Here is a 24,949-nt window from a genome sequence, read left to right as displayed (position 1 = left end):
CCTCCTCGTACCCTCTCCCCCGGCGCTGTCTGAGCCAAGCCCCCGTGCCAGCAGTCTGCCCCCCACCGCTGCTGAATGTCGCACCCAAGGTCAAACTCGCCGGGGGAAGCAGGCCCGTGGCAGAGCAAGCCAACGCTAGGAGCATTCGAAGTTTGAGCAATGACGAAAAACCAAGGAGCGGGAAGGAAACGTGATGCAGAGGGCGACGTGGCACGAATTTCCCTCATTATGTAAATGTTCGACACCGTACATACGGCCAACGGGATTCCTTACGGGTGCGCGTCAAGTTCCGGGTTTAATTTCTCCGCTCTGGAGGTGACGGTGCGATCGGATGCTGCCAAACCGATAGTAGCACGGCAATTCAATGAGCTCGGTGGCACGGATACCAGGCAACTGCGAAAAAACGCATTTGCACTTCATCCCACCGCGATGGCACTCCCAGAACGCCATTTCGGGGTGCGAACTTCTGAGCAGGTACTATTCGTTTCACCTGAACGCCTGCGCTGAAAACCTGTCTGTTTATCCCGTGTTCGGCTCTAAATATAGAGCCCTACTCCTGGGGTGGCGGGGGTCCTCTCCTGACAGCCCCGTACGCAGTTGGGTTACAGGCGCGTCTTGCACTTAGAATGTCTGGGGACGCGTTCCTCCTTCAACGCAAAGTGAATCCTGTCCCCTGGTACCGTAGGAGTAAATTATGATTAGTAAATTATGGTAATCAAAGGGGAGTGTCTCCGGGGATAAGAAGGGTTATTTCCCAGCACTAATGTGTTATTGTCGACACCCTGCAGTCGGAGCTGGAGATCCGGCGTCAGACCCCGGAGGAGGGAGCGCTCCTGCTCTCCCCGCGTGTCAGGGCGCCGCGTCGTCCGCTCTGACCTCCGCTCTCCCCGCCACGTCCTTCCGGACGCCGGCCGCGTTAAAGCAGGGGGACCATGAATAATGCAGCGCGCTGCAGCTGGGCTTCTCCCGTCTGACGAGGGCCCTGACTATCTGCCAGTAAATCATTTGTTTGTTTTTGCCTCAGACGACGGCTTTTTTTTTTTTTTTTTTCTGGGTTCAGATTAAGGGTGCAGCCGTTGTTTCCGGCCCCCAGAGGTCACGTCTGTGCTCTTGGGCTGAAAGGGAAAGGGTTTCCTGGATAAAGGACACCAGTTCAGAAGTAGAACTCCTCCGTAGATGGTGAATCTGTAGCGGTAACGTGGTTGACTAGTTCAGCATCGGTCTCGCCAGGCTTCTCCACATCCTAGAAATGTTGGCCTTATTCTCGAAATGTTTCTCAGCTTCAAAAACTTTAAAATTCTTTTATTCTCAAGACTAAAACATTTCTGTTCTTCTCATGGCCGTATTTCTCTTCAATACACATTTTTTCATATGCTGGAAATTGCTTCCATTTCCCCAAGCAAGGCGTACTTCTGGAAAAGTAGCTCTTAAGTTTTCGTGATATGAGAACTCTGGTGAGCGTAAATTGGGCTGAAATGTACTGCAGAAGTTCCTCAATGAAACTGATTCAATTCTCTCAAGGAAAATTGTTTCGGAAATATTTTGTAAACACTTCTGCAACATTGGGGAGGTTTAATTGACGGCCATCTGTGTGTGTTTAGTACCAAGTCACCGACATTAACTGCGCTTGTGTTAAGTTTGTTTACCTTACTTGCTTATCTACAATCTAGCCAAATAATGACCTCCTTCCTGCTTAAAAATGGCTCGTAACAAATTATTTTGATCCCATAAAAGAAACGCACGCATTATTTGAAGTTCATAACCTTCAGTAAGGTTGTTTTTTGTTGAAAAGATTTATTAGTTGCCAAAACCAAAGCAAAAAGGGTTTCAGGATTGAGCAGGGGGGATTTTCCCATGTCCTGATTGTCCCAGATTTCAACAACTGATTGTCTGGATGCTCTGCGGTCTAATTTTAGAACGGTTATTGTTAGGGAGCGTTTCTAACGTCCCCCGGTTACCTTTGTTCCAGGTCACGTGAGCGGACCGACGTTTTCAGGCCGTCTTTTGAAGCCGCAGATGATGAACCGCGGGGTTCAGGCTGTGCGGTGGATGCCGGTGTTTACACAGTCGAGCCACGCACTTTCCCAGTCACAGCGTTTCCCCTGTAAATATCCTGTTCACACAGCAGCGTCCTGCTGCCAGCACAATGGCGGCTGCCGCATATTGTGTTCTCCCGCCTCTGCGCTGCGTCTGCGTGTAAGGGCGGGAGGGAGGGGAATGGAAGGGAGCGTTATCCAGCGACGCCACGGTAAATAAAGAAATGTTAGGGAAATGTCCGCCCATACGCGGTGCATGTAAAGCTTTGGTCTGAGGTCGCGCTGAGAACGGCGTGTTATTTTTGGAGCTGCGCCCCTGGGGCCCTGCGTCCTCAGCCTCACGTTTGGGTAACGGGACGGGCAGGGGGAGCGGGAACACGTTCCTCGCCCGCCGATGGCTGTTTACCTGCCCCGCTCCGGCTCCGGCTCCCGAGACGGCCTGACAGGCCTGACCTTGATGGGAAATGGATGCTTCTGGAAGCTGTCTGCGGCGATTACGTTCAGCTCGTCTCCCCTCTTTCCAGTTGACATTATTGCCATTTCGTTTCGCCCCGGAAAACAACGTCAGAAAGGGAGTACGAAATGAGTTTAGTGGCAGAAAAAAAAAAAAAAAAAAGACAAAAACGAAACTCGTGATAATAATATAAAAATAAGTCGACGCCGCTCTGTTTAATTGCAGCCGCCTTTCGGTCTTCCTCTGGCCTTCCCGCGGCGGTCCGGCGTTACCCGCGCTCCGTGGGCTGCTCTTATTTCACCGCGTGCGATGTGTTACGCGGCGTGTTGCGCGGTTACTGGTGGGCGCTGCCCGCCGAGCTGTCGGAGAGGCGCTCGTAAATCAGGCGCGGGGCCACGCGCCCCTCTGCGCCCCTCTGCGCCCCTCTGCGGCGCTATTTCAGGCCGCTACGCTCGCCACGTCGCGTGGTGCGTCCGCCCGCGTCCTCCCTCCCGCCCGCCACGGAGCGCAGACCACCGCCACGTCTCACATTCACCCTCACCTGTCCCTGCGCTGCTTCATATTTCAGAACATAAAATGGCTATGTTATGTTTTTGTTTTTTTTGTGTATTGGTGTTAGGTTGCTATTGTTCGTCGTCGTTTGCCTTAATATTATGTCGAGTCCCTGACTTGTAATTTGCCAGTTTTCCGAAGGCTAGTTTTCTGAAGGCTAGTTTTACATTCACCGTTACCTTTCCCTGCACTGCTTCATATTTCATATCATAACAATGCCTATATTATTATTTTTATTTTTTTGTGTGTATTTGTGTTAGGTTGCTTTGATATGATTTTTGTACATGCATTTATGTTATTCATAGTCATTTGCTTTAATATTAGCTATGTCGCTGACTGTAATTTGCTAGGTTTGTGAAGGTTAGTTTTATAAAGTCAGCAGCCTGTGTGCTTTGTGATGATCAGGAAGTGTTTGAATATCTCTCTCACTGAATGGACAAATGATTTTAAATGTCCTCACTGGCAGTGAAAGCACGGACATGTAGCTGTTGAATTTGGGCCTTTTCTTATTTCCATCTCAAGGTGAAGTCGAGTCATTGCACCGCTGTGCTTGTGCTGACGTGGAATACCAAATCGGATGCTTTGTGTTTCTTTTCACTGAATGTGTGCGATTGACAATGATCGTTTTCTTCGAGCTTCATGTCGTATTACCTCGCATATCCGTGCAGTTTACCTGGTGTTGTGTCTAGCACCCCTTCGGCTAATTGCACAACAAAAGAGTTTGACCTCAGCTCAGTAGGACCGTCCAATATGTTGAAAGCAGTCCCAGTTCCAAGGTAATTAGTTGTGTAATTACAAAAATTAATGTTTCAAATTCAAGTGCCATTTTTTTAAATTAATGTGTCAGTTCGCACATACGGCCCGTTTTCACAGAACCTGAAAGGCTTTGTTGTCGGAGGTTTTCTTTCTGTTTGCTCTCCAGGTCCCATTTGAAGGCCAGCTCATATCAAAGGCTCTTTGCATTTTAAAGCTTCAAACCGTACAGAACGGATCTACACCTCTGTGAAATCCGGACTTTGCCTGTACGTGCGCTATCCGTGTTTCCCTTTCATTAGATTATTTATGACTCGGTGCGCCGCGCGGCGGATAGCATCTTATGAGACCCGCTGCCTTTGTTTGGAACGGACTGATGCGCAGGGCCGATTGAGCCCAGCGGGGAGACCGGTGTTTGTTTTAATGCACTGCTCTGCAGACCGCTCTCGGGTTTCAACATGGCCGCAGTGCCAGGAATATCTGTAAGCAGAGCTTCCCCTATAGGCACCCCTGGTGGTGTCTGCTTTAGCGGCACGCTAGCCCCGGGAGCTGTGTGCGGAGAGACGGCGTCTCGCCCCGACGCGGAGCCCCGTCCGTTCCGTTCAGACCCGCCGTCTCCGGTCAGCGCTTTTTAACGCGGCACGGACGGACAGAGCGGGAAGGCGGAAACGCTTGTTGCGATATAAATATTGTGATTGTGATTGTATTTGATTTTTTTTTGTTAGGATTGGCCCCGGACGAGGCTTGCTCGCTGGCCTAATTGAGAGGCGCAGCCAGGCGTCCGGAGAGGGAGAAGCGGCTCCGCTCCTCCTCCTCCAGGGCGGCTCGCCCGTCATTTGTATTCAGCGCATGTGTTCCACGAACCTGCGCCGGAGCCTAGTTACCACGTCTCCAACATAGTAACCGCCGCGCGCTGAGGATGAAAATGGTGGTCACCGTGCCGACATTTCAGTAACGGCTCTTCCACACGGCGGGGGGGGGGGGGGTGGGCTAGCTACAAAGGGCGGCTAGTTGGAAAACAAGGGCCACCATTTTAATTGCATTGATTATTTTTAGCGGAGACACTGCAAAAAAAAAAAAAAAAAAAAATGACAATAAGATGTGCTTGGTTTTTTTTTCTCCTCATTTTCGTTTCCCCCTTTCGTGCTCTTATTGGGAAGCCAGTGGCGGCCGCGGTCACGTGACCGGCGCGTTTGGCGGTTAATTGGTGCTCCTTGTGGCCTGGCGCGGAGCGCTGCCTTCTGGGAGCGACGCGGCTCTAGAGTTTGAACAAAAAGTATTTAATTGGATCTGGCGGGTTTTTTTTCCCCTCCCCTCTCGCGTCTCGCCCGTGTGATGTCGCGGCGACACGCCACGCCCGGCTCCCGCGCATTAGCCGCAGACGGGGCCCGAACCGCAACCCGAATATTCAAAAAAAAGGTGGCTTACGCGAAATAAACGGATACCCGTTTCGTTCCGCGTGATTGACAGTTGACGTGTCTCGGTGTGGAAACGGGGGGGCTGAGTGAAGTCGGCCGTTTTAACGGCCGCCGGTGTCGTTTTGATGTGCGTCTGAAGCCCTGGTCAGTGGAAAGCCTCTTCCCCGGCCCGGATTTCAAACGCTCCACAGTAGCCTCTCCTCATCGGAGACGTGAGGCACGGCCTTATCTCCCTCCATCAAAGCCCCTCGCGCATTAGATGTGGAGTAGCAGCAATTAGCCTTCTCAGTATTAAGGAGCCTTATGAAGCCCCTGATCTAGACTGATGGTTAATTTGCGCGGATTCAGTGCTGCGGCAGTCGATGGGGGAAATTAGCGACGATGACATTTGAGTTATGCCGATGCTTAGCCTCTGCCCGCGTTTGTTGTTGTACAAATCCTGTTAGCGCCGAACTATTTCTCTTAACGCAGTCGGCAGCGGGCGACGTTAATTTCCCATCTCGCTCCGGATTTCTCATCATTCCTCCAGACCTTCTTTATGTGGCGTCATTTATTTATTTGCCCTCTTCAGCGCAGAGAAATTGCGAGAACGCGCGCAATCAATCTGTATGCCGTATCGCAAGCAATTAGGAACCGTAATGTGTGGAACAGAATCCATAATGCTGAGGAATCCATTAGTTTTGGAGTGTCAGGGAATAAATTGGAGTGGTTTTTTTTTTTTCTTTTCTTTAATTCCGACAGGATTTGATAGCCATTGGTGCCATGCCCCCCACCCCCCCCCAGAAATTTCAGTTGATCTCATTAAGGTTTTTTTTGGCCACTCTTGTTTGTGTACGTCCGTGGTTGTCAGGGGTGATGTTCTCTCAATGGGGTACATGTCGGAGGGGGCAAATCCTATGCCCTGCAACAAGCGAGGGTTCGGCCTCCCTCGCCGACCCAACACCACACAGACTGACCCACTCCTCATGAGATGAGGTTAGTTAGTGTAAGGTACACTCCATTCTAAAATCCCCACACTGCGCACTGAGACGCTGCATCCAAGCAGCACGGAAATATGAGGGCGTCCGTACCCCCCCCGCCAACCCCCCCCCCCCCCCCCCCAGCTCCGTTTCCTCCCAGACAGGAAGGAAGCCGCTCTCCGCAGGCCAGCCAGAGCCGTTCCCATAAGAGAGGTGTTTCTGGATCAACAGTCACACTCCATTTTAATGGCCGCAATAAGGATGATTTCATTCTTCTGCACATCGATAATGACAATCGTAACCGCATTAATGTGCACCAGAGCCGGCCGCACCGGGTTATAACTCCAGGTGTCCCGGCCCCTGGAAGCCTCCGGGTCCGCTGCTCCTTGCTGCAATGCGAAAGCCTTCCCTTTCTCCTCTCCTCTCCTCTCTTTTTTTTCTTTCCTTTTCTTTTCTTTTTTTTTTTTTTTTTTTAAACGAAGGTTGTTTTGAAAAAGAATACCCCTCGCCTTTTTTTTTGTCACCGCATACTTCCTGAAAGTGCTTTGCAGATAAAGAAAAAAAAAACCCTTTTAGCGGCCCGGCTTCCATGTTGTTCGCGGCGCAGTCAGGCCCAATAAATCAGATTAAATTCCGAGGTGAAGGGTAGGCTCGCGGAAGCCGGGCCGCTTGTTATTATTCGCGCACGGGGGGGGGCTTCATCGTCTGGGAGAGGTAGGGGGGCAGGGGAGGCCCAAAAAGTGCCTGACATAAGTATATACCGAAGTGTCGGCTTTAATCGGCGGTGAGGTCATCTCTTCCTGCGCGGTATCGATGTGTTTATTAGGCTGCTCTGCCCGGGGCCCGGGGTGGGCCCTCTCGCCGGCGGACAGGCGAGGCGCATTAGGGCCCGAGAGCCCTCGCAGGAAATGCCTTGTAGGAAGCGGGTCTCGCACGCTCTGAGCTCTCGCACCTGGTTTCTGATTGCGATCGGGGCCATAAATACCCGTAGATACGGAGGCCCAGAGCTACAACTCAAACGCTGCCCCTCCCTCCTCCTCCTCCTCCTCTAGTGAATTCGCTGCAAGTTCTCAGATGAAGTTGGGTCAGGCCAAGATTTTCTTTCTCCTTTTTTTCCCCCCCCGTCTCTTTCTCTTCCAGTTCACGTGCGGCTCGCCGGGAGAGCTACCCTCCTCGTCCCTGACCTCCCGTCTCACGCGGCTCCCCCGAGCCCGCCGGTTCCTCCTTGAAAGGAGCGTTATTTCTGCCTGTTTCTCTCCGTTGCGGAGGAGCTGGTTCGGCTGCCGGAGAGAGAGAGCCTCCGTCTACACGGCCCCGGCTGCACTGCGCTCTGCCCCCGCAGAGCTTCTCCTGGGAGGCCTCGCCCCGGAGGGGCCAGGCTTAATGAGACCGGCTACCGCAGAAGAAGATGCGCTCAAAGGCTGCACACCTACACGTCTCCCATTAATCGTCACCTCAGAATGCCTCCCTCCCCTCCGCCGAAGGAGAGGGAACATCGATAATAGCGGTGCGGTGTACGTGACGCACGCGTCTCGAGTTGCCTAACTCTCGAGTCCCTCCCCCCCCCTCGTCCGATCTGTTGCGGTCAGACTGTCTCCAGAGGGCGTGCGCCGCCATGTCGCGGCGTCTCGTCGGTCGAAACGGCGAGCTTCGCCGGAGAGAGGGGCCGGTGGAGCTCGTCTCTCAGCCCGGGCCGGTCGGCCTGTGCGTTTCCAGCAGAGACAAAGAGGCCCAGACCCACGGTACATCTGTCTATGCGCTGAAGGGATTGATGAGCCCCCGTGGCTCTACCGTACGTCTCTCTGTCAACGTCTGCTATCCGGCTCTCCCAGTGTATTTATGCGTCTTGTGTGGGTGTGTGCGTGCGTGCGAGCGAGTCTGTGTGTGCATGTGTGTACAGGCTGGGTAACCCTTGTTGTGTGCCTTCTTGTGTGTGTGTGTGTGTGTGCGTGCGTGCGTGCGTGCGTGCGTGCGTGCGTGCGTGCGTGCGTGCGTGCGTGCGTGCGTGCGTGCGTGCGTGCGTGCGTGCGTGCGTGCGTGCGTGCGTGCGCGTGCGTGCGTGCGTGTGTGTGCATGTGTGTGTGTCTGTGTAAGTCTGAGGGTGCCTGTGAGTGATTGTGTACGTGTACATGTTCTCACACTTCTAAAGGTTGGATACCCTTGCTGTGTGTGTGTGCTGGTATATGTGTGTCTATAGGAATAGGGTATACCTGTGTGTTTAGGGCTGTATTTGGACTGTGCTGGGACGCTATAGGTTTCTCCCCGGGCGTGGCTGTTTGCTGGCGGGCCCTGCCCCTCCATCAGCTGAGCCCGGCGGTGTGATGGCGCTCAGTAATCCCGTCGCTCCGGAGGCTCCAGCAGACGCCCGCTAAACAAAGACACCGCTTTAATCCGGTGTCAGGAGGAGGAACCCGGCCCACAAACAGCTGCTGCCTCCGGTCACTCCCGCGTACCAATCTCTTATTCTCCTCAATGCCGTTATTTTTGCCTTGTCCCATGACGTATACTCACCACAAGGTTCAGCATTTGGGTTATTTAAGCAACGTGCGCTTCGCAGGCCTGTCTCGCAAGGAGCATCGGGAGAGTGAGATCGTCTCCCACGTGAATGACTGTAATGGCGGCGTGCACTCACAACGCAGGAGGAGAGGGTGATGTTGCAGAGCGTTGTTGCAGAAGCGTTGGGTGACGCCGGAGTGGCAGGTTGAGGTCGGATGTTCTGCAGCGCTGCATTTCCACGTCTGTATTCATGGCCTCCAAAGCGCTCGCACAGATAAAATGATCCGTGTTTTCCCCCCGTATGCGACACGGGCTGAGAACCTCATTACAGTAGAACACGGGGGCGGAGGGGGGGGGGGGCGGCAATGGCAGAAAGGCCCCTCGTGTTCCGCAGCGGTGAAATTACGGTCGGAGCGATGCCGCCTGGCCTGGAGAATGGAATTTCCATGTCCAAATTGAAGTGGGCGTTCCGGGACGGAGGCCCGTCTGAAGCCGTCCCTGCGGTTCCGCTCTCCTCCGCCGGCTACTCTCTTCCGCCCCGGCTTCTGGGGAAATGAGAACGGCGGCAGGACAGAGGGAAGCTGCGACACGGAGGGTTCGGGGAGAGGGGGATGTCGGAAAAGTCAGGCCGGATTCAAAGGTTCGGCAGAACTTGGCTCCGCTTCGAACCGAGCTAATTGACGACCGGGCTTCGGTTCCAGGAGAGCAGTGATTGTGCTGGATTTCATTTTATTTTGCAAGTCACTGTGGAATTGCACTGCTGAACCTCCAAGTCAGGATTTACACCTGAACAGAGAGTCCGGGTAGGAGGAAGCCATCGTCTGAGTCATTTACCGTAGCTTTGGCTGTAAAATGATATCTGCGTAGCTTCATCTGCTGGGTCTCAGACGGATAGAACAGCCACGTTTCTCAGCGAGATGGCTTGTGCGGGATATTGCCATGTGTGTCAGTGCTCCGTGTGCAATCTCCCATGATGCTCTGCAGCGTGCAGTTTTTCTGCTCTGCTGCTATAAATAACCCAGTTCTTATGCAGAGGGATTGTGAAGGGAATATTACCCATTGGCTGCAATTATGAATGATTGTAGGTTTGGCGGTGTGCTTCTCTCTCATCCAGCAAGACTGGGGACATGGATTCAATCAAGTCCTAAATTACTACTTTTTGCATTTGGCTACATTTTTGGTTTTAAAAAGTGAAAATTCTGGCGAGTATAATTTATCAACAGTGCTCCTGGCCTAGGTTCCGTGTTATTAACTGGTTCTAAACACGGCTCAATATTCAAATTGCGTTGGAGGTCTTATTTTAGTGGTATAATGTTTTCAGCAAGTAGCGTTATCCCAGCAGTGCTCAAAAATTGAGCTGGAGAACTTGTCCCCCCCCCTCCCCCCCACGCCCCAACTTATTTGAATCCATTTTTAGTGTTAATGAGTCAGAGAAGAATGTGCGGATGGGGGGCGAGCAGAACTGAAAAGGGAGGGGAAAAGCTGTTTTTTGTGAAAGGCGGAGAGCAGGAGCTGTAATGAAAAGCGCCGCTGTCTGCCCTGGGAGGGAGAATGTGACAGATGTGCTCAGGGCAGTCTGTGATGAGGAGGGGAAATGAGGACATGGCGATTCACTGCGCTGCAGGTTTATTTTGGACAGAAGGCAGGAGAACGCCCCCCCCCCCCCCACCAAGTCAGCGAGAGTGGCTTAGTGACATTAATGTCTCACTTTTACAGCTTTACACATTGTTCTCAGAGCGGTGAGAAGCCTTAAAGATGGTGTGTGCGTGTGTGCGTGTGTGCGTGTGTGCGTGTGTGCGCGTGTGTGTGTGTGCGTGCGTGCGTGCGTGCGTGCGTGCGTGCGTGCGTGCGTGCGTGCGTGCGTGCGTGCGTGCGTGCACGTTTGTGGGTGTGTAGGATGGTTGGTGTATAGGGTGGTGTGTGGGTGTGCCTGCACAGCTATCTGTGTATGTAGGGTGCTTGGTGTGTGTATAGGATGGTTGTTTTGTGTGTAGGATGGTTGGTGTGTGTGTATAGGGTGGTTAGTGTGTGTGTGTGTGCATAGGATGGTTGTTGTGTGTGTAGGATGGTTGGTGTGTGTGTATAGGGTGGTTAGTGTGTGTGTGTGTGTGTGTGTATAGGATGGTTGGTGTATCTGTGTAGGGTGCTGTGTGTGTGTGTGTCCATGGTGTGTATTTTGGAAGCTACTCGTACACGCACGGTAGTACGAGAAGCTTTCCTCTCTGCTAATCTGATCAGAAAGAGCGAATATCACTATCTCTCTCTGCTTCAGTGATTTGAAAGGCAGATTTTTTTCTGTTCCGGGGAAGCTGGGGCTGTCTGGGGCTTCGATGATTGGACTGCAGCAGCCGTGGCCTCAGCCAGTCAGAAAGGCCCTGCTGCTTTTAGTGATGGGCAGATTTTACACCACGGCAGACCTTTAAGGGAAGATGCAGCCGACGGGCTTTAAAGGAAACGGGACACTTTCTCTTTAAACCTGTTGTCATGTGAACAGAGGAGTCATAGTTATTTTTCAGACTTGATATATTTCTCATTCATATGCGTGTAGCAGCTAGGCTACCAGGCTACACTGTCTTCATTATTTTGAGCCCGATTTGTGTTGTTGTAACATTCGGATAATTATATTTTCCGGTGAAATTTACAAAATCATAATGAAGGCAATTTCAGTACAAAAATCTATTCACATTTTTAGAAACTGTAAATACAAAAATAATACAGGATATGTTTACATTTAAAGCAATACTTAAAATCTGAAAAATACTGACATCTCTTTTTGTAGACTGCGTGTCTAGCGCTTTGGAAGAAGACAGTCGGTGTTTGTACTGGAGCCCTTTGTATCAAGGTCAGTGACGTGGTTTCCTGTGTGAAACGGGTCTAGATTTTGGCGTGACTCAGTTCTGGGAGTGAGGGGGGGGGGGGGGTGAGGGGGGTGAGAGACCGTTGGTGGACGGTAAATGACAGCAGCAGCTGAAAAGGCGCGATTCGCCGTTCGCTTGTTCTCCGCGGCCCACCTTCGCTGTGGGGGCAGCTGAAGCGTTGACAGGCTCCCCCCTCCCCGCCTCGACGTCGCCAGCGCGTGTCCAAAACCAACACGCCGCTTTCCGCAGGCATCTGTTGTGAAGATTTCCTTTTCAGAAGAGAAAAAGGCTGCCGGTTGCGTAGCAACCAGGTCTTAAAATTTGTAGTGTCTTTCCGTTCGTGGTGCGTTTCGTGAGAGCTGGCTGTCCTAAATACCATCTCCTTTATAATGGATTCGGTTTTATCCTAGGCGCCTGCTGTATTTCTGTCTGAAGTGAAGAAAATGTGTTTTTCCTTTTAATTTCCTCACGGTGGTGATGGCCTTGTTTTGGAAAAGACTCCGTTGCGATGTCTTAACAGCTAGGCCCTTCATTAGGTTTGTACTACGCCACTGCTATTACGTGAATTGCACTTGTTTCTATTGTAGCTCGTGACGGCACGTTATATTATTTAGCAAGTCGTTTAATTTCACTGCAAAATTAATTCCTTGATTCCAGAAATACCATCCGCAGATTTAGATTTCCATGCTGATGCAAGCCTGAGTAACATGCAAAGACGTGATTTATTTCTTTATTTCCCTTCCCTCTATTAGCATATCGTCTCATCAACCTGCTTTCCGCCACCGTTCTGTTTTATGTGTAATAAAATCGATACGGACTTGGCAGAACCCAGTTGGCGATGGCTCCAAATCAAAATGTGCTTAGTTGAGTAAACAGGCGGCTATGAGGGTCTCTGCTGAATGGAGTTATATAATGCCTCCGCAGCCCATGATCTTCAAACGCACAAACATTACGCATGCATGAGCAGACGAAGGCTAATCCTCAAGCTGCATTAGGGCACTACTGAAAATCCTCCGCTCCCTTCTCCCCTCCCCTCTCCCTACTGCCTTTGATTTTATGTGCTTTTATTGGCAGCGGCGGAAAAAAAGAGAAAAAAGTACTAACGTATTCTGTGCTTTCGGCACGCGGAACATCTTGTGCCGGGCTGTTTTCACCGGCGGGTTTCCGGTGCCGGTTTGGTGGCACGCGGTGAAACCAGCCCAGAATGGCAGTGGTGGTTTTTCTGCACGTTCTTTGACCTCGCGGCTGGCCTGAGGATGTTCTCAACGGGCCTGGGGTTCTGTGGTTATTACTCTCCGGATCTGATGTCATCCCCCCTCTCTAGCTGTGGCCAAGTTCCCCGCTTGCCGTCTGATTGGCCCCTGTTACTCACGGCTTGGCTCTCATTGGTTTAACCTCTCGGGTTCGTACAGCGGTGTGTCTGAGAGGATACATTCTGACAGACCAGTGAGGCGTTTCCTGTTGACTCATGCACTTTGTTTCAGAACTCAGGGGTGAAGCCCAGGTCACATTTGTGTCTGTGTGTGTCATGTGTCTAGGCCTATACATTTGTGTGTGTATGTGTCTTTGTGGGTAATGATGTGAATGATGCTAATGGTCCAAGTGTTGAGTTGACATGGAATTACTGTGTGTGTCTATAATGTGTTTATATATTTGCGCGTGTGTGTTTGTAATGTGAGTACATATTTGTTTGTATATACATATATATGTATGCTTGTTGTGTGCTTGTGTGTGTGTGTGTCTGTAATTTGTTTGTGCGTGCGTGCGTGCGTGCGTGCGTGCTTGCGTGTGTGTGCATGCGCGCGCTTGTCTGTGCACGCGTGTGTGTGTGTGAACAGATGAGGCTGTAGCCTAAAGCAGAGAACAGGCTTAGATTCAGGTGCAAGGCTATTTGTGCCAGCTTGGTCTTTAGGGCTCCTCTGACGATAAGCGCTGCCAACCACCACAAATCTACCTCGGCTTGAAGTTATTTGAAGCCATTTTACTTTTTAAGCCATTCCACCGTCGTTTCCTAGCGCAGGAGGTGTTCTGCGGTGATTTGTGTACATGAGAGGCGTCGTCCACTCTTAAGTGCTGTTGAGCAATCCGTATGCAAAGCAGGTCCAGCTCCATCAGGAAGATTGCCGCTGGCAGGCTGCGTGCGCTTAGCAGCTCCGTGTGTGTAATGCAGCGCATTTACAAACACTTCTGTGTGGCCATTTTGCAGACGCCCGCTTTGTGCCACATTCTTCGAACGTCCTTTCAGCCCACAGCCCACGGCCCATGCCGCTCGAGCCAATGCTGGAGCTGCAAGCAACACCGCGGGCTAACATGACGTCACCGAGTATCTGTTGTGTAGCGGCAGGGAAGCGCGCGGGCGCTCCCGTTGGAATGCCGCGCCGGGGTGGGAATACCTCGGCTGGAGCGCTCAGCCAGACGGATTGCTCATGTGGAACAATGTTTCAATGTCATCGATACTCACAGGAGCATATTGGACTGTTTGGCCGCGTGTTTTCGCCTCTTACAGTTACGCAACGCGTTCGTACCTTCGGACTCCTGACGGGCGCGTTCGGGCAACGCGGCGTGTTGTGAAAGTGCCGCGGGATGTTTGGGTGAGGGATTCGACTGCTGGAATACGCTCCTCCGACTGCCGCCTTCCTCTCATGAATGGATTTTGGCTGTAATGTGCAACTCCTGCCGTGTGTAAATGAGTGTCAGAAAAGTGCCTATTAAATAAACAGGCCTCAGGCATGGGCTCCTCCTCCCATTGGCTCAACCGTGAGGTGTGGGGCAAAAAGGCCTCTGAATGTTCAAGGACTACTGAGTGAGTGAAAATAAAAGTGTAAACAGACTCTGAAAAATATGGAGTAGAACGTCTTGTACAGCGTACCGTTTTGGATCCGTGAACTTCGGGTTGCTTGTTTTTTTGCGTTTCGGTTTAAGTTCTCACAGAGGGGTGTGGCAGTAAATGATTTGTCTTTTCTGAGCAGAAAGTCGTTTTTTTTTTTTTCCTCCGTGTAGTTTGTGTGTTTTAACGGTGTAGATTTACTGCCATGTGCCTGCTCCTCTGCGCTGTTCCCTCCTGTATCAATAGAGTCTCAGCTGTAGCGTGGAGTGACCTACTTTTCCCATGCCAGTTGCTGAAGGAATCTGCGGTATAATTTTCAGACTTGTTCACCAGCTTTAGCAGGCATTACTGTGCATGCTCCAGTGTGTCCTAAGAACCTTTAAATATTTCATCTCCCTGCGTGCGCCGTTTTTTGCCGAGTTGTCAGAAATAGACTAATCGTAGCCTGGTAGAAAATAACTTCTGGGTGGGAAGAAAAAAAGTAAAATAACGAAAAGGGGGAAAAAAAAAAAAAAAGCAGGGCAGGGGGTAGAATTTGTCTGGGATGAGTTCTTCGGGGGTTCAGACCCAAACTTCCCGGCATACCCCCAGACGCGGCATTCCGCCCATACCCCCGCACACCCCCCCCCTGGCCTTGTGCCCCCGTCATTAAGAGCGCGCTCTGCACATGCTCCCTTTGTGCTGGTGGGACATGCCAGCAGTGGGTGCCAGCAGGCCTCCCCTGCTCCTGCTAATCCCCTGCGCTGGCAGCGGGGCCCGGGGCCCGAGGGGTCAGTGCCTGGATACCGGGCGCAAACATCCCCCCCCCCCGCCGCTGCCTCCGCGGCCCGCGCGTCCATTTTTAATGAGGCCGCGTCCCCTCCGCCGCGCGGCCCCTGAAACAGTATACCCCATTGTACACGTTTAATTATGAGCAATAGGAAGTGACACCACTACAGGATCTGGAGTGGGGTGAGCGAGGGGAGCCGGCCCTGTTGAACCCTCCCCCCTCTATCTCTCCCTCTTTTCTCCCACTGCTGCTCTTTTCCACTAGCCTTGCTCACTCTGTCCCTCCCTTCTCTCTCTCTCTCTCTTTCTTTCTGTTTATCCGTTTCTCTGTCTCTCCCTTTCTCTTGCCCTGCTCATTCTGTCTCTGTTTTTTTGTTTCTCTCTCTCTCTCTCTCTCTCTCTCTCTCTCTCTCTCTCTCTCTCTCTCGCTCTCTCTCTCTCTCTCTGTTTCTCTCTCTCTCTCTCTCTCTGTCTCTCTGGCTGTGGGGGAGCCTGGCAGCCTGCCCGCTGGAGGAACAGGGCGAGAGACCAGCCCAGCGCTGTAACCCCTCTCACCTGCTCCAGCTCCTCTCCCGGCCTGCCTCCAGGCCTTCCCCGACGGCACTGTCGCACACCCCAAAAACACAACCCCCCGCGCAAAAAACGGCAACGAGAGAGCGCAGCCGAGGTGATAAAAACGCAGCGGGCGTTCCGATTCCTCTCCACTTTAAACGCTCGCACATTACGCAACCGCCGCTTATTTGCACATTTGTCATGTGTAATTGGTCATTTAGTTGTGCATCGAATGTGGCAGCTGGTACTGTTCCTGGCCTCTTCCGTCTTTCTCGGAGCATGTGTCGGTTCACTTATCAGAAGCGTCACCGGAAAAAATCTCGAGCTGTCGCGCGCGCGGAGAAACAGGAAACACGGTTCTAACCGCAGACAGAGGCGGGTCCGTTTTAACCTCGTTCAGGACGTTTCTGCCGTCGAGCGGTACAGACGAGCGGGGTTGCGGCGGCTGACGTTTTTAATTTGATGTGAAATGCGAAACCGTCACCTGCGCTCTGTGGAAGAATGCGACACGGGCGTGTGATTTTATCGCTCGCCCATCGCCGCGTCCGCTCTGCGGATTCTCACCTCCACCACGGCGTCATGTACAGTACCGCTCGCCGCCGGCGCAGGCCGATGGAGCCCTGACGGTCTCTCACGCGCTCCTGTCTGCCCCGCTCCCGGCCCCTGTCCGGTCTCCTTCGCCCGGAACAAACGGCCCCGCCGATCCCTTTAATTGCATAATGAAAGTGAGGAACGGTGTGCCTTTCGCCGGGCGCTCGCCGGCGATTGATGACGGGGCCCGGAGAAGCGGTGGCGTTCTGCCACGCGCGTTTACCTGAGCCTCATACATAAGACATTTCCATCTCTTATTTAAGGGTACAGCCTGAGTGTTGGATTACCCCCCGCAACATTTTTCTCAATGTGTCAGGCGCTGTGTCCAATTCACCACCTGGGTTGTATCGTCTTCACCCTTGTTAAGTAGACATAATATTTTGTGTTTTTTGGTTTTCTGTGTTTTTGTCCTTGGGCTCCACACTTTTTATTTGTCGAAAGTTTCCAGTGTGTCAAAGTTCAGAAGAAATGTTTTAAGTCGGTCCACAAAGCCAGATTTGTCTGGGTGGTTATTATGGGCTATTACTAAAGTGGTTCACCTTTTTATCTTGCGTCTGAAATCTGTGAGTGAAATTAGCTTTCGTTCCCTAGTGCAGACTGTCTGATTTAATCATTAATAGCTCTCCTTCACCCTTCTCCTAGCTCTGCATGGCTTTTATTTTTGTTTTACTGCAGTGTGAAACTGACATTGCAAAGGGTTTTCATAGTTTTTAACTCATTTCCATTCTGAACTGCATAATACTGTAGTCATTTGACTGAAAAAGACTCCAAAAGGAAAATTCGCTGGGTGTTCAGTACTGTAAGAACACTTAGAATGACTAAATTCACTGTGTAGTGTATTCAGTAATACACTATAGAAACCTCAGAAAGGCTAAATTCAGTGTGTGGGGTATTCAGTACTGTACTGCAAGTACACTTAAAATGACTAAATTCACTGTGTGGGGTGTTCTGTACTGTAGAAACCCTCAGAAAGGCAAAGTTCACTGTGTGGGGTGTTCTGTACTGTAGAAACCCTCAGAAAGGCTAAGTTCACTGTGTGGGGAGTTCTGTACTGTAGAAACCCTCAGAAAGGCTAAATTCACTGTGTGGGGTATTCAGTACTGTAAAAACCCTCACAAAGGCTAAGTTCACTCTGTGGGGTATTCAGTACTGTAGAAACCCTCAGAAAGGCTAAGTTCACTGTGTGGGGTATTCAGTACTGTAAAAACCCTCACAAAGGCTAAGTTCACTCTGTGGGGTATTCAGTACTGTAGAAACCCTCAGAAAGGCTAAGTTCACTGTGTGGGGTGTTCTGTACTGTAGAAACACTCACACTCAGCCTTTCTCTGACTGGGAAACCCATACATCCTGTTGCTGAGCTAGTGGTTGAGGAATTCCCAGCGGAGAATGTTTGAGTCACATGTCTGTGAGAGTGGAGGAATTGGTGGATACTTTAGAACCCCGGGCCTTCGGTGGAGGAGTGGGTGGAACAGCAGAACCCAGGACTGCCTTGTAGGACACGTGTAACTGTAGAACCCGGGGCCTTCCTTAGGGGACCGAGTGTAACTGTAGAACCCTGGGCCGGCCTTGTCATCTTGGCACACATGTGGCTTAAATAAATACTCACATTTTTTTGTTTCTGCACTAAAAATATACCTTGTTTGAGAAAGGAAGAAAACTGTCATTTATCCTGCAGGAAATGTCAGCGGACAGAAATGTGGAAAAACTTGTGCCGGTGTTTGTTCAGTGCAGCTGGAGATCCTCGAGTCCGAGATCACACGAGACTCAGAAAACGAAGACATGAGACCCTTCGAATGTCCACGCACTCACTCACCCCTCTCTCCCTATCCTTGCCCCCCCCCGCAGGTGTACGTGGAGTTCGACGACCTGGAGTGGGAGAAACGCGAGTGGGTGAAGGTGTACGAAGACTTCCAGATCTTCCTCCTGGAGCACCAGCTCGTCTGGGCCAAGAGGAAAGAGAGCGCCCAGGTCCAGGGAACGAAGGCCAAGCAGATTCAGTGGCCGGCCCTGGTGAGTGACCCCACCGCTCTTCTTCTTCTGCTTGGGCAGCGTTGCCATGGTGTTGACCGCTCGTGTGGAAACACACACACACACACACACACACACCCGTGTGGCAGCAGGGCCCTCTGAGGTTCTGAAAGCGCGAACGCGCACGTTTAAGCTACAAGCTACAAGATTCAAGCTACAACAAGGGTTCTGAATTTCTGTATGTTTACACTAGGACTCGGAACTGTACTGTCCTCTCAGGTCTACTTTTGCACTTGTTCTTGTGATTGATTCGCACTTTGTTGTACGTCGCTCTGGATAAGAGCTTCTGCTAAATGGCACGTAATGTAAAAAAAAAAATTCCGAGGGACTTGTCCGGAAAGTGGGACATTTTGATTTTGCTTCCCGCAATTTAACAACTCCATAACTGGCTCACCGGGTTAGGGCGTGAGCACAGGCTCGTAAAACGACAGCGGTTGTAACGAGCTGAAGAGTGCCCGACTGGTGAATCCCCCCCCCCCTTCCCCGTGTTGTGTTCATTGCCGTAAATGTTTTACGGTGCGGCGTTATAGGCCGTTTGCAGATTAGCGAGCGCGGTTTCTAGCTGTGGAAACGCGCTGGGTGTTTTGATTATGCAACGTGCAGCACAGCGCCCTCTGGCACAGGCGTTAGAGATGAGAGTTCAGACGCCGTCCTGGTGAGACGCGCGGGGTGGCGCGTCTCGCTCTGTACGTCTCGCCGTCCGGAGAGACGCCGTGCCCCGTGTCTTCCATCCCACACCGCCTGCTCCCGTTTCATCCGCTTCAGCATTACATAAATATAAACATTTTACGGATTTGATTTGTGTGAAGAACGCTGCTTCTGGTGATTCCAAGGTGGTTTTTTACAAGCCCAGTGCTGCATAATTGCTCGGTCATGTTTAGACTCATCAATTAAAAGCACGACCACAAATGTCAATAAATATTATTTTAACGTTTATCTGTTTGACCCATGTATCATGTTTTAAGTGCAAATACCCTTAAAATGAAAGATGGAAAGTTTCTCAGTGAGACGTTGTTGATTAAAGTCGGCTTCTGTGAAAAGAATTCCACGAGGAGCAGCAACAGTCCGTCATGATCTCAGCAGTTTAATTGTCAGTTGACTCATTTGCAGTACCTGCATTCACATTTTTTCCGCTTTTGCGTCAGATTTTTAGCATTAACTGATAAAACAAGAAAGCCAGGTTCCGCAGCGCCTCCGGCCTCGGTTCACGGAGGCAGAACCAGCTTCGCCGGGGTGTCCCCCGATTGACTCGGTTTTTTTTTAACAACGGCGATAATTCGGTTTCATTTCTCAGAACGACCGTGCCGCCTCGACAGGACTCATTTGAAAAATCTTATTAAATCAATAGACAACGAAGCCCTAATTACCTCCCAGAACTCCCCGCGACCGGGTAACTGCAGCGGACGTTGGCGCGGTAACGGCCGCTGTCTGTTTTGAAAAGCCTCGTCCTCACCCCCCCTCCCCACCCCCCTGTTGTTTTATCTCCTCTGCCGCGCATTTGCATTCACGCCTCGGTTATTTACGGCCGCCGTTTCAGGCGGACGCACGGCTGCCGCAGTGCCCTTAGTCAGCAGCTCCGCTCGGCCCCCCGCACCGCACCGGCCCCCGGGCCCTTTGTCTCGCTCCCCTTTGATACGCGCGGCCCCCCGAAACGGAGCATTGTCTCCCCCGGCCCTCTAACGGCGCTCGCGGGAGCTATCGACAGCGCGGTGACCCGGGAATCGAAGGCCATCGACAGCCGCGTTTGAGAGGCCTCCCCGGGTTATTTACGTTAGCCAGCCGTCTTTGTGCCGGGTCTTATTCCTGGGCTCCTTGTTTATGGTCCTGCGACGGAGCCTCTCTCTGGAATAATGTTCTCGCTGGGTGAATCGGCAGTGCGTCGCTGCAGCACCCCGGTGCTGTTAACCCAACCGCCACAGTGTGAGCCTTTAATGACACTTTATATAATATACTCCTACGACCACTATCAGTGTCCTTATTTAATTATTAATGTGGTGCTCTGATTGTTATTGTTATGATGATGATTAACAATAATAATAAAAATAATTATAAATATTAGCAGTGGTCGCAGCATCTGCAGTAGTAGTACTGTAGCAGTAGTAGTAGTATTGTGGTAGTAGTAGTAGTTGCAGTAGCAGTAGTAGTAGTAGTACTGTAGCAGTAGTAGTAGTATTGTGGTAGTAGTAGTTGCAGTAGCAGTAGTAGTAGTAGTTGCAGTAGCAGTAGTAGTAGTAGTACTGTAGCAGTAGTAGTAGTATTGTGGTAGTAGTAGTAGTAGTAGTATTAGTTGCCGTAGCAGCAGCAGTAGTAGTAGTAGTAGTAGTAGTAGTAGTAGTTGCGGCAGCAGTAGTAGTAGTAACAGTAGTAGCAGTAGTAGTAGTAACAGTTGTAGTAGTAGTAGTAGTAGTAACAGTAGTAGCAACAGTTGTAGTAGTAGTAGTAGTAACAGTAGTAGTAGTAGCAGCAGTAGCAGTAGTAACAGTAGTAGCAGTAGCAGTGGTACTGGTAGTGTGGTAGTAGTAGTAGTAACAGCAGCAGCAGCAGCTGCAGCAGTAGTAGTAGCAGTAGCAGTGGTACTCATAGTAGTAGTAGTAGTAGTAGTAGCAGTAGTTGTAGTAGCGGTGGTATAAATAGAGGAAAAGCAGTGTCATTGAGGCCATGCATAGAGGATAGGAAAGATCGTAATGAATGTTCTCAAATCCAGCTGCAAAGTAAATGACTAGTTAAACTGAATAAACGACTTTGGTGGATAATAATAATTTATAGCTGCGGATTATATAACATATGATTATTATGATATTTTATTGTTTGACTGTTATGAAGAAGGGATAAGGAGATTTTCTCCTCCGCTCTGAGCCCTTCCTGGCTGTGGAATTGCCTGTCTCTCTCATTTCCTGTTTAGCAGTGTGTGAGGTCAGTGGGTTCTTTATGTGGGCCGAGTGCTGGGCTGGGCTGGGCTGCTCCCGGAGAAATCCTCTTACCAGCTCCCACACGCGGCCGATTCCTGACTGCGTCTCATGAGCTGATCGTGCGCGTCACCGATTCACATTTCTGACCGTCTGTGTGTGTGTCTGTGTGTGTGTCTGTGTGTGTGTCTGTGTGTGTGTCTGTGTGTGTGTCTGTGTGTGTGTCTGTGTCTGTGTGTGTGTGTGTGTGTGTGTGTCTGTGTCTGTGTCTGTGTCTGTGTCTGTGTCTGTGTGTGTGTGTGTGTGTGTGTGTCTCTGTTTGTGTCTTGTGTTTTATTTTTTTTTATTTATTTTTTCTCTCAACGTGGCCTCCAGAACATTCTGTGCGTGCCGTCTGCATTCTACGTTTTCAGGCAAAATGGCCTCCCGGCTGAACAGCAGGTCGATTGTAATCTCCTCAGCCGAGGCATGAACACATCTTATCGGCCCACGAGAAGGTCCACGTGACCACGGGGGTCACTCGCAGTCACAAGGAAGTAAACATCGCACTTTCCCACCTGACAGGAAGCCCTCTGATTGGCCAGTGGAGAGCACAGATTACAGAGGGGTTGCACCAGAGTTCAGAAGCACACTATTCCTGCCTGAGAGTCATTGCCCTCTATATATATTTTTCTTTGAAATAGTTGTATTTGTGGCAAGCGTGGGATTAGTTAATTCGGTGCTGTGAGTGATTGGGCCGCAGGTTGTTGGTCGGGAGCTCGGGGTAATGATTCGCCAGGGCGGCACAGCTGACCCCGGAGCACCTCGAGCCCGGTCCGGCCCCCTCGGAGATTCCGGGGGGGGGATGATTAACGTGGCGGGACCGGCGCCCCCCGCCCACACCCCCCCGCTGCGGCGGCGGTGTCAGCTGTCATCAAGACAAATAGGGAGGAACATTTACTGCTCTGCACACAGAGCCGGTGGCCGGCTCTGCCCTCCGCTGCCCGGGGCAGGCCTCCGGCACGGTAACCGCAACGCCGAACGTCACCGCGCCGCGTTCGAAGAGTTCCTCTCCTGTAAACTAATTAGAACGTAGCCTCGATTTCTTTTTAAGAAAACGAATGAATCAAAATGAGGTTCGTGTTATTGTTACGCCTGACACCCGTGCTTCGTTGAAGAAGGTCGAGAAACCGTGTCTTGCTGCATTAAGAGCCGTGTCAGGAGAGGGCTTTCAGTCGCTGTTTTTATTTTTTTGTGCGTTATTTCTTTTTATCCGGGAGGGAAAAACCCCATTGAAATGTTAATTTCTTCAAGGGGGTCCTGGCCAACATATTCCTGTTTTCTGTTGTTGCTGCTGTTGTGAAGTGACAACGGTGAAGAGGCAGCGTTCTTTCCGGGTCTTTCTTTGTCTCGTGTGTTTATGTGTTTGTGTAATGAACGCGGGGGCGAGTTCCCCCCCGCCCGTCTGTGGGAGATATGTTCATCAGGGCTTCCCTGTTGTCGTTTTTTTGTGTCTCTCCGCGTTCAGCCGTGCGGGGTGTTCGCGTTTGTTTTGTTGCTGTGGTTGCTCTGGCCTGACTCCCTCTGGCCTGAAGACCCCAAGGTCCCTGTACTCTGGAGCGTAAACACAACCACGCGGGCTGCTGGGACCCGCCTGTAGTACTATGAGCTCCTGTTTGTCTCTTAGACTGTGTTTAAGCACTCTGTGCGTTTACCTGGAGGGCGTGTGCCGTGTGTGTTTGTGTGCATGTGGTTTGTGTGTGTCTCGTTTGTGTTCGTTGTTTATGTTTATGCATGTGTGGTTTATGCGTCTGTGTGTGGTTTATGTGTGTGTGTGATTTGTGTATGGTTTGTGTTGCGTGCATGATTTGTTTGTGGTTCATGGTTCTTGTGTATGCACTTTATATGCATGTGGTTTGCGTGTGCGGTTTATGTGTCAGAGTATACTGTATGTGTGCGCGTGTGTGTGTGTGTGTGTGTGTGTGTATGCGTGTTGTCTCCATCTGAGTATATGTGTGTTGTCCTTGTGTGAGTGTGTGCACGTGTTGTCCTTGTGTGTGTGTGTGTGTGTGTGTGTGTATGTATGTGTGTGTGTGTATCTGCGAGTGTATGTGTGTTGTCCTTGTGTGAGTGTGTGTACGTGTTGTCCGTGTGTGTGTGTGTGTGTGTGTGTGTGTGTGTGTGTGTGTATGCGTGTTGTCTCCATCTGAGTATATGTGTGTTGTCCTTGTGTGAGTGTGTGCACGTGTTGTCCTTGTGTGTGTGTGTGTGTGTGTGTGTGTATGTATGTGTGTGTGTGTATCTGCGAGTGTATGCGTGTTGTCCTCGTGCGAGTGAGTGCCTGTGCTCTGTGTGAGTGTACGTGTGCATACTGAGAGGGGAGGGGAACAGTATTTTTGTGAGGGGGGATGGGGCTGTTCTCAGAGAGCAGGAATATACAGATGATCCTTCACTGCCAACTGCACAGCTGGCTGCTTAATGGTAGCAATCATAGGCGGGCGGCGTTTACAGAGAGTGCCCGGGGCCGCTCTGCCCTGCCTGCCTTTGAAGGAGAGGGGGTGGGGGGGGCGGCTCTCTGGCTGGGTTATGGAGGCACGCAGGAGGGTGGGGCAGAAGCCCCCGTGCTGTGAAAACACGTTGTGGCGAAATGACATTACTCCACGGCGCAGAGCCGGGGCGGCCTCTCCACCCCGCCAACATTTGGTTTTAATTTGTCTCTGCCGCCGAATGCTGCCTTAACCCATCACTCACTCCCAGCAAGCCCCGCTCCCATACCATAAAAGGCCAACGGCGCGGACGTGCCCCTGCTAGCGCAACGCCGCTAGCCTGCTGCGGCCTGGACATTTCCGTCGTTTTTTTAAATTTTTTTATTTATCTATTTGTTTATTATACCTCCCTACCATGCTCCTATTTTAGGCAAGTTCAGGACCTGAGTGTTATTATTGGGATTACAGAAGGTTGAGTGGCCGTAAATCGTGCGGCTTTTAATCTTTCCTTTAACAAGGCGGGCTGTTGTTTGCAGTAGGAGTCTGCAGTGTGCAGCGGAAACCTCGCGTTGTTGTGCGTTTTTCGAGGGAGGGGGCGGGGAGGAAAGGAGAGGGAGGGCGGGAGAGGAAAAAAAAAAAGTGTGTTTATGCCCAATGATGGAGCGCTTTTTCCGTGTTGTGAAATGGCTTTCCCACATGAGTAAACGCAGGAGGGAAACGGGCCGTCGCTGGATCTCTCCGCCGTTACTCATCCTCCATGGCAGCCATTAATATTTTCTCCTCCGTCCCCAGAATTCCAACCTTCTGCTGTCATTCCGGGCGGGTAGGAGGCGGGCCTCCCAGACGTTCCCAGCCGAGCTTTTCCGCGGAGCGATGCTTTTCCCCCTCCTCGCTCAGGCTCCAGTAACCGGGCCTGTTTTTTTTTTGCCGTGGCGGTACAGGAGGGCTTCGTTTAGCATCGTCGAGGCCCCCCCGCCCGAGCTTTTGCCTTTTTAATAATTAAGTGGAATAATTGCGAGGGTGCAGAACGCGGCAGCTCCCGTGACCTCGCAGTAGAACCGCGGGGCAGTCGCTTGTTTTCATCCCGTCTTCCGCTGGCTTTATCGAAGGCGCGCGGCTAAGGGCACGCTCTCTCTGCGGTCGGAAATGGATCCGAGGTCCCCGCGCTCGCCGCCATTTTGGCTCTACGGGATTCGCGGACACGGCCCAGCAGTTAGGCTGTATTGTGCGTGAATCCGAACGGGCACGCAGAGGGAACCTACGGCTATTACCCAGACGGGCGGGGG

General features: G+C 51.3%; 1 protein-coding gene across 3 annotated transcripts in view; it reads left to right on the top strand.

Moving 5' to 3' along the window:
- The window catches only part of jmjd1cb (jumonji domain containing 1Cb), a 105,944-nt gene that overhangs the window by 26,817 nt on the left and 54,178 nt on the right, over positions 1–24,949 (top strand). For all 3 annotated transcript variants that reach the window (XM_061225398.1, XM_061225397.1, XM_061225396.1), the window contains exon 2: positions 18,110–18,274. In XM_061225398.1, the coding sequence (XP_061081382.1) occupies positions 18,110–18,274 (165 nt within the window). The remainder of the gene's footprint in view (positions 1–18,109; positions 18,275–24,949) is intronic.

Source organism: Conger conger, chromosome 2 (genome assembly GCF_963514075.1).
Source record: "Conger conger chromosome 2, fConCon1.1, whole genome shotgun sequence".
NCBI lineage: Eukaryota > Metazoa > Chordata > Actinopteri > Anguilliformes > Congridae > Conger > Conger conger.
This window is presented reverse-complemented; position numbering and strand designations above follow the sequence as displayed.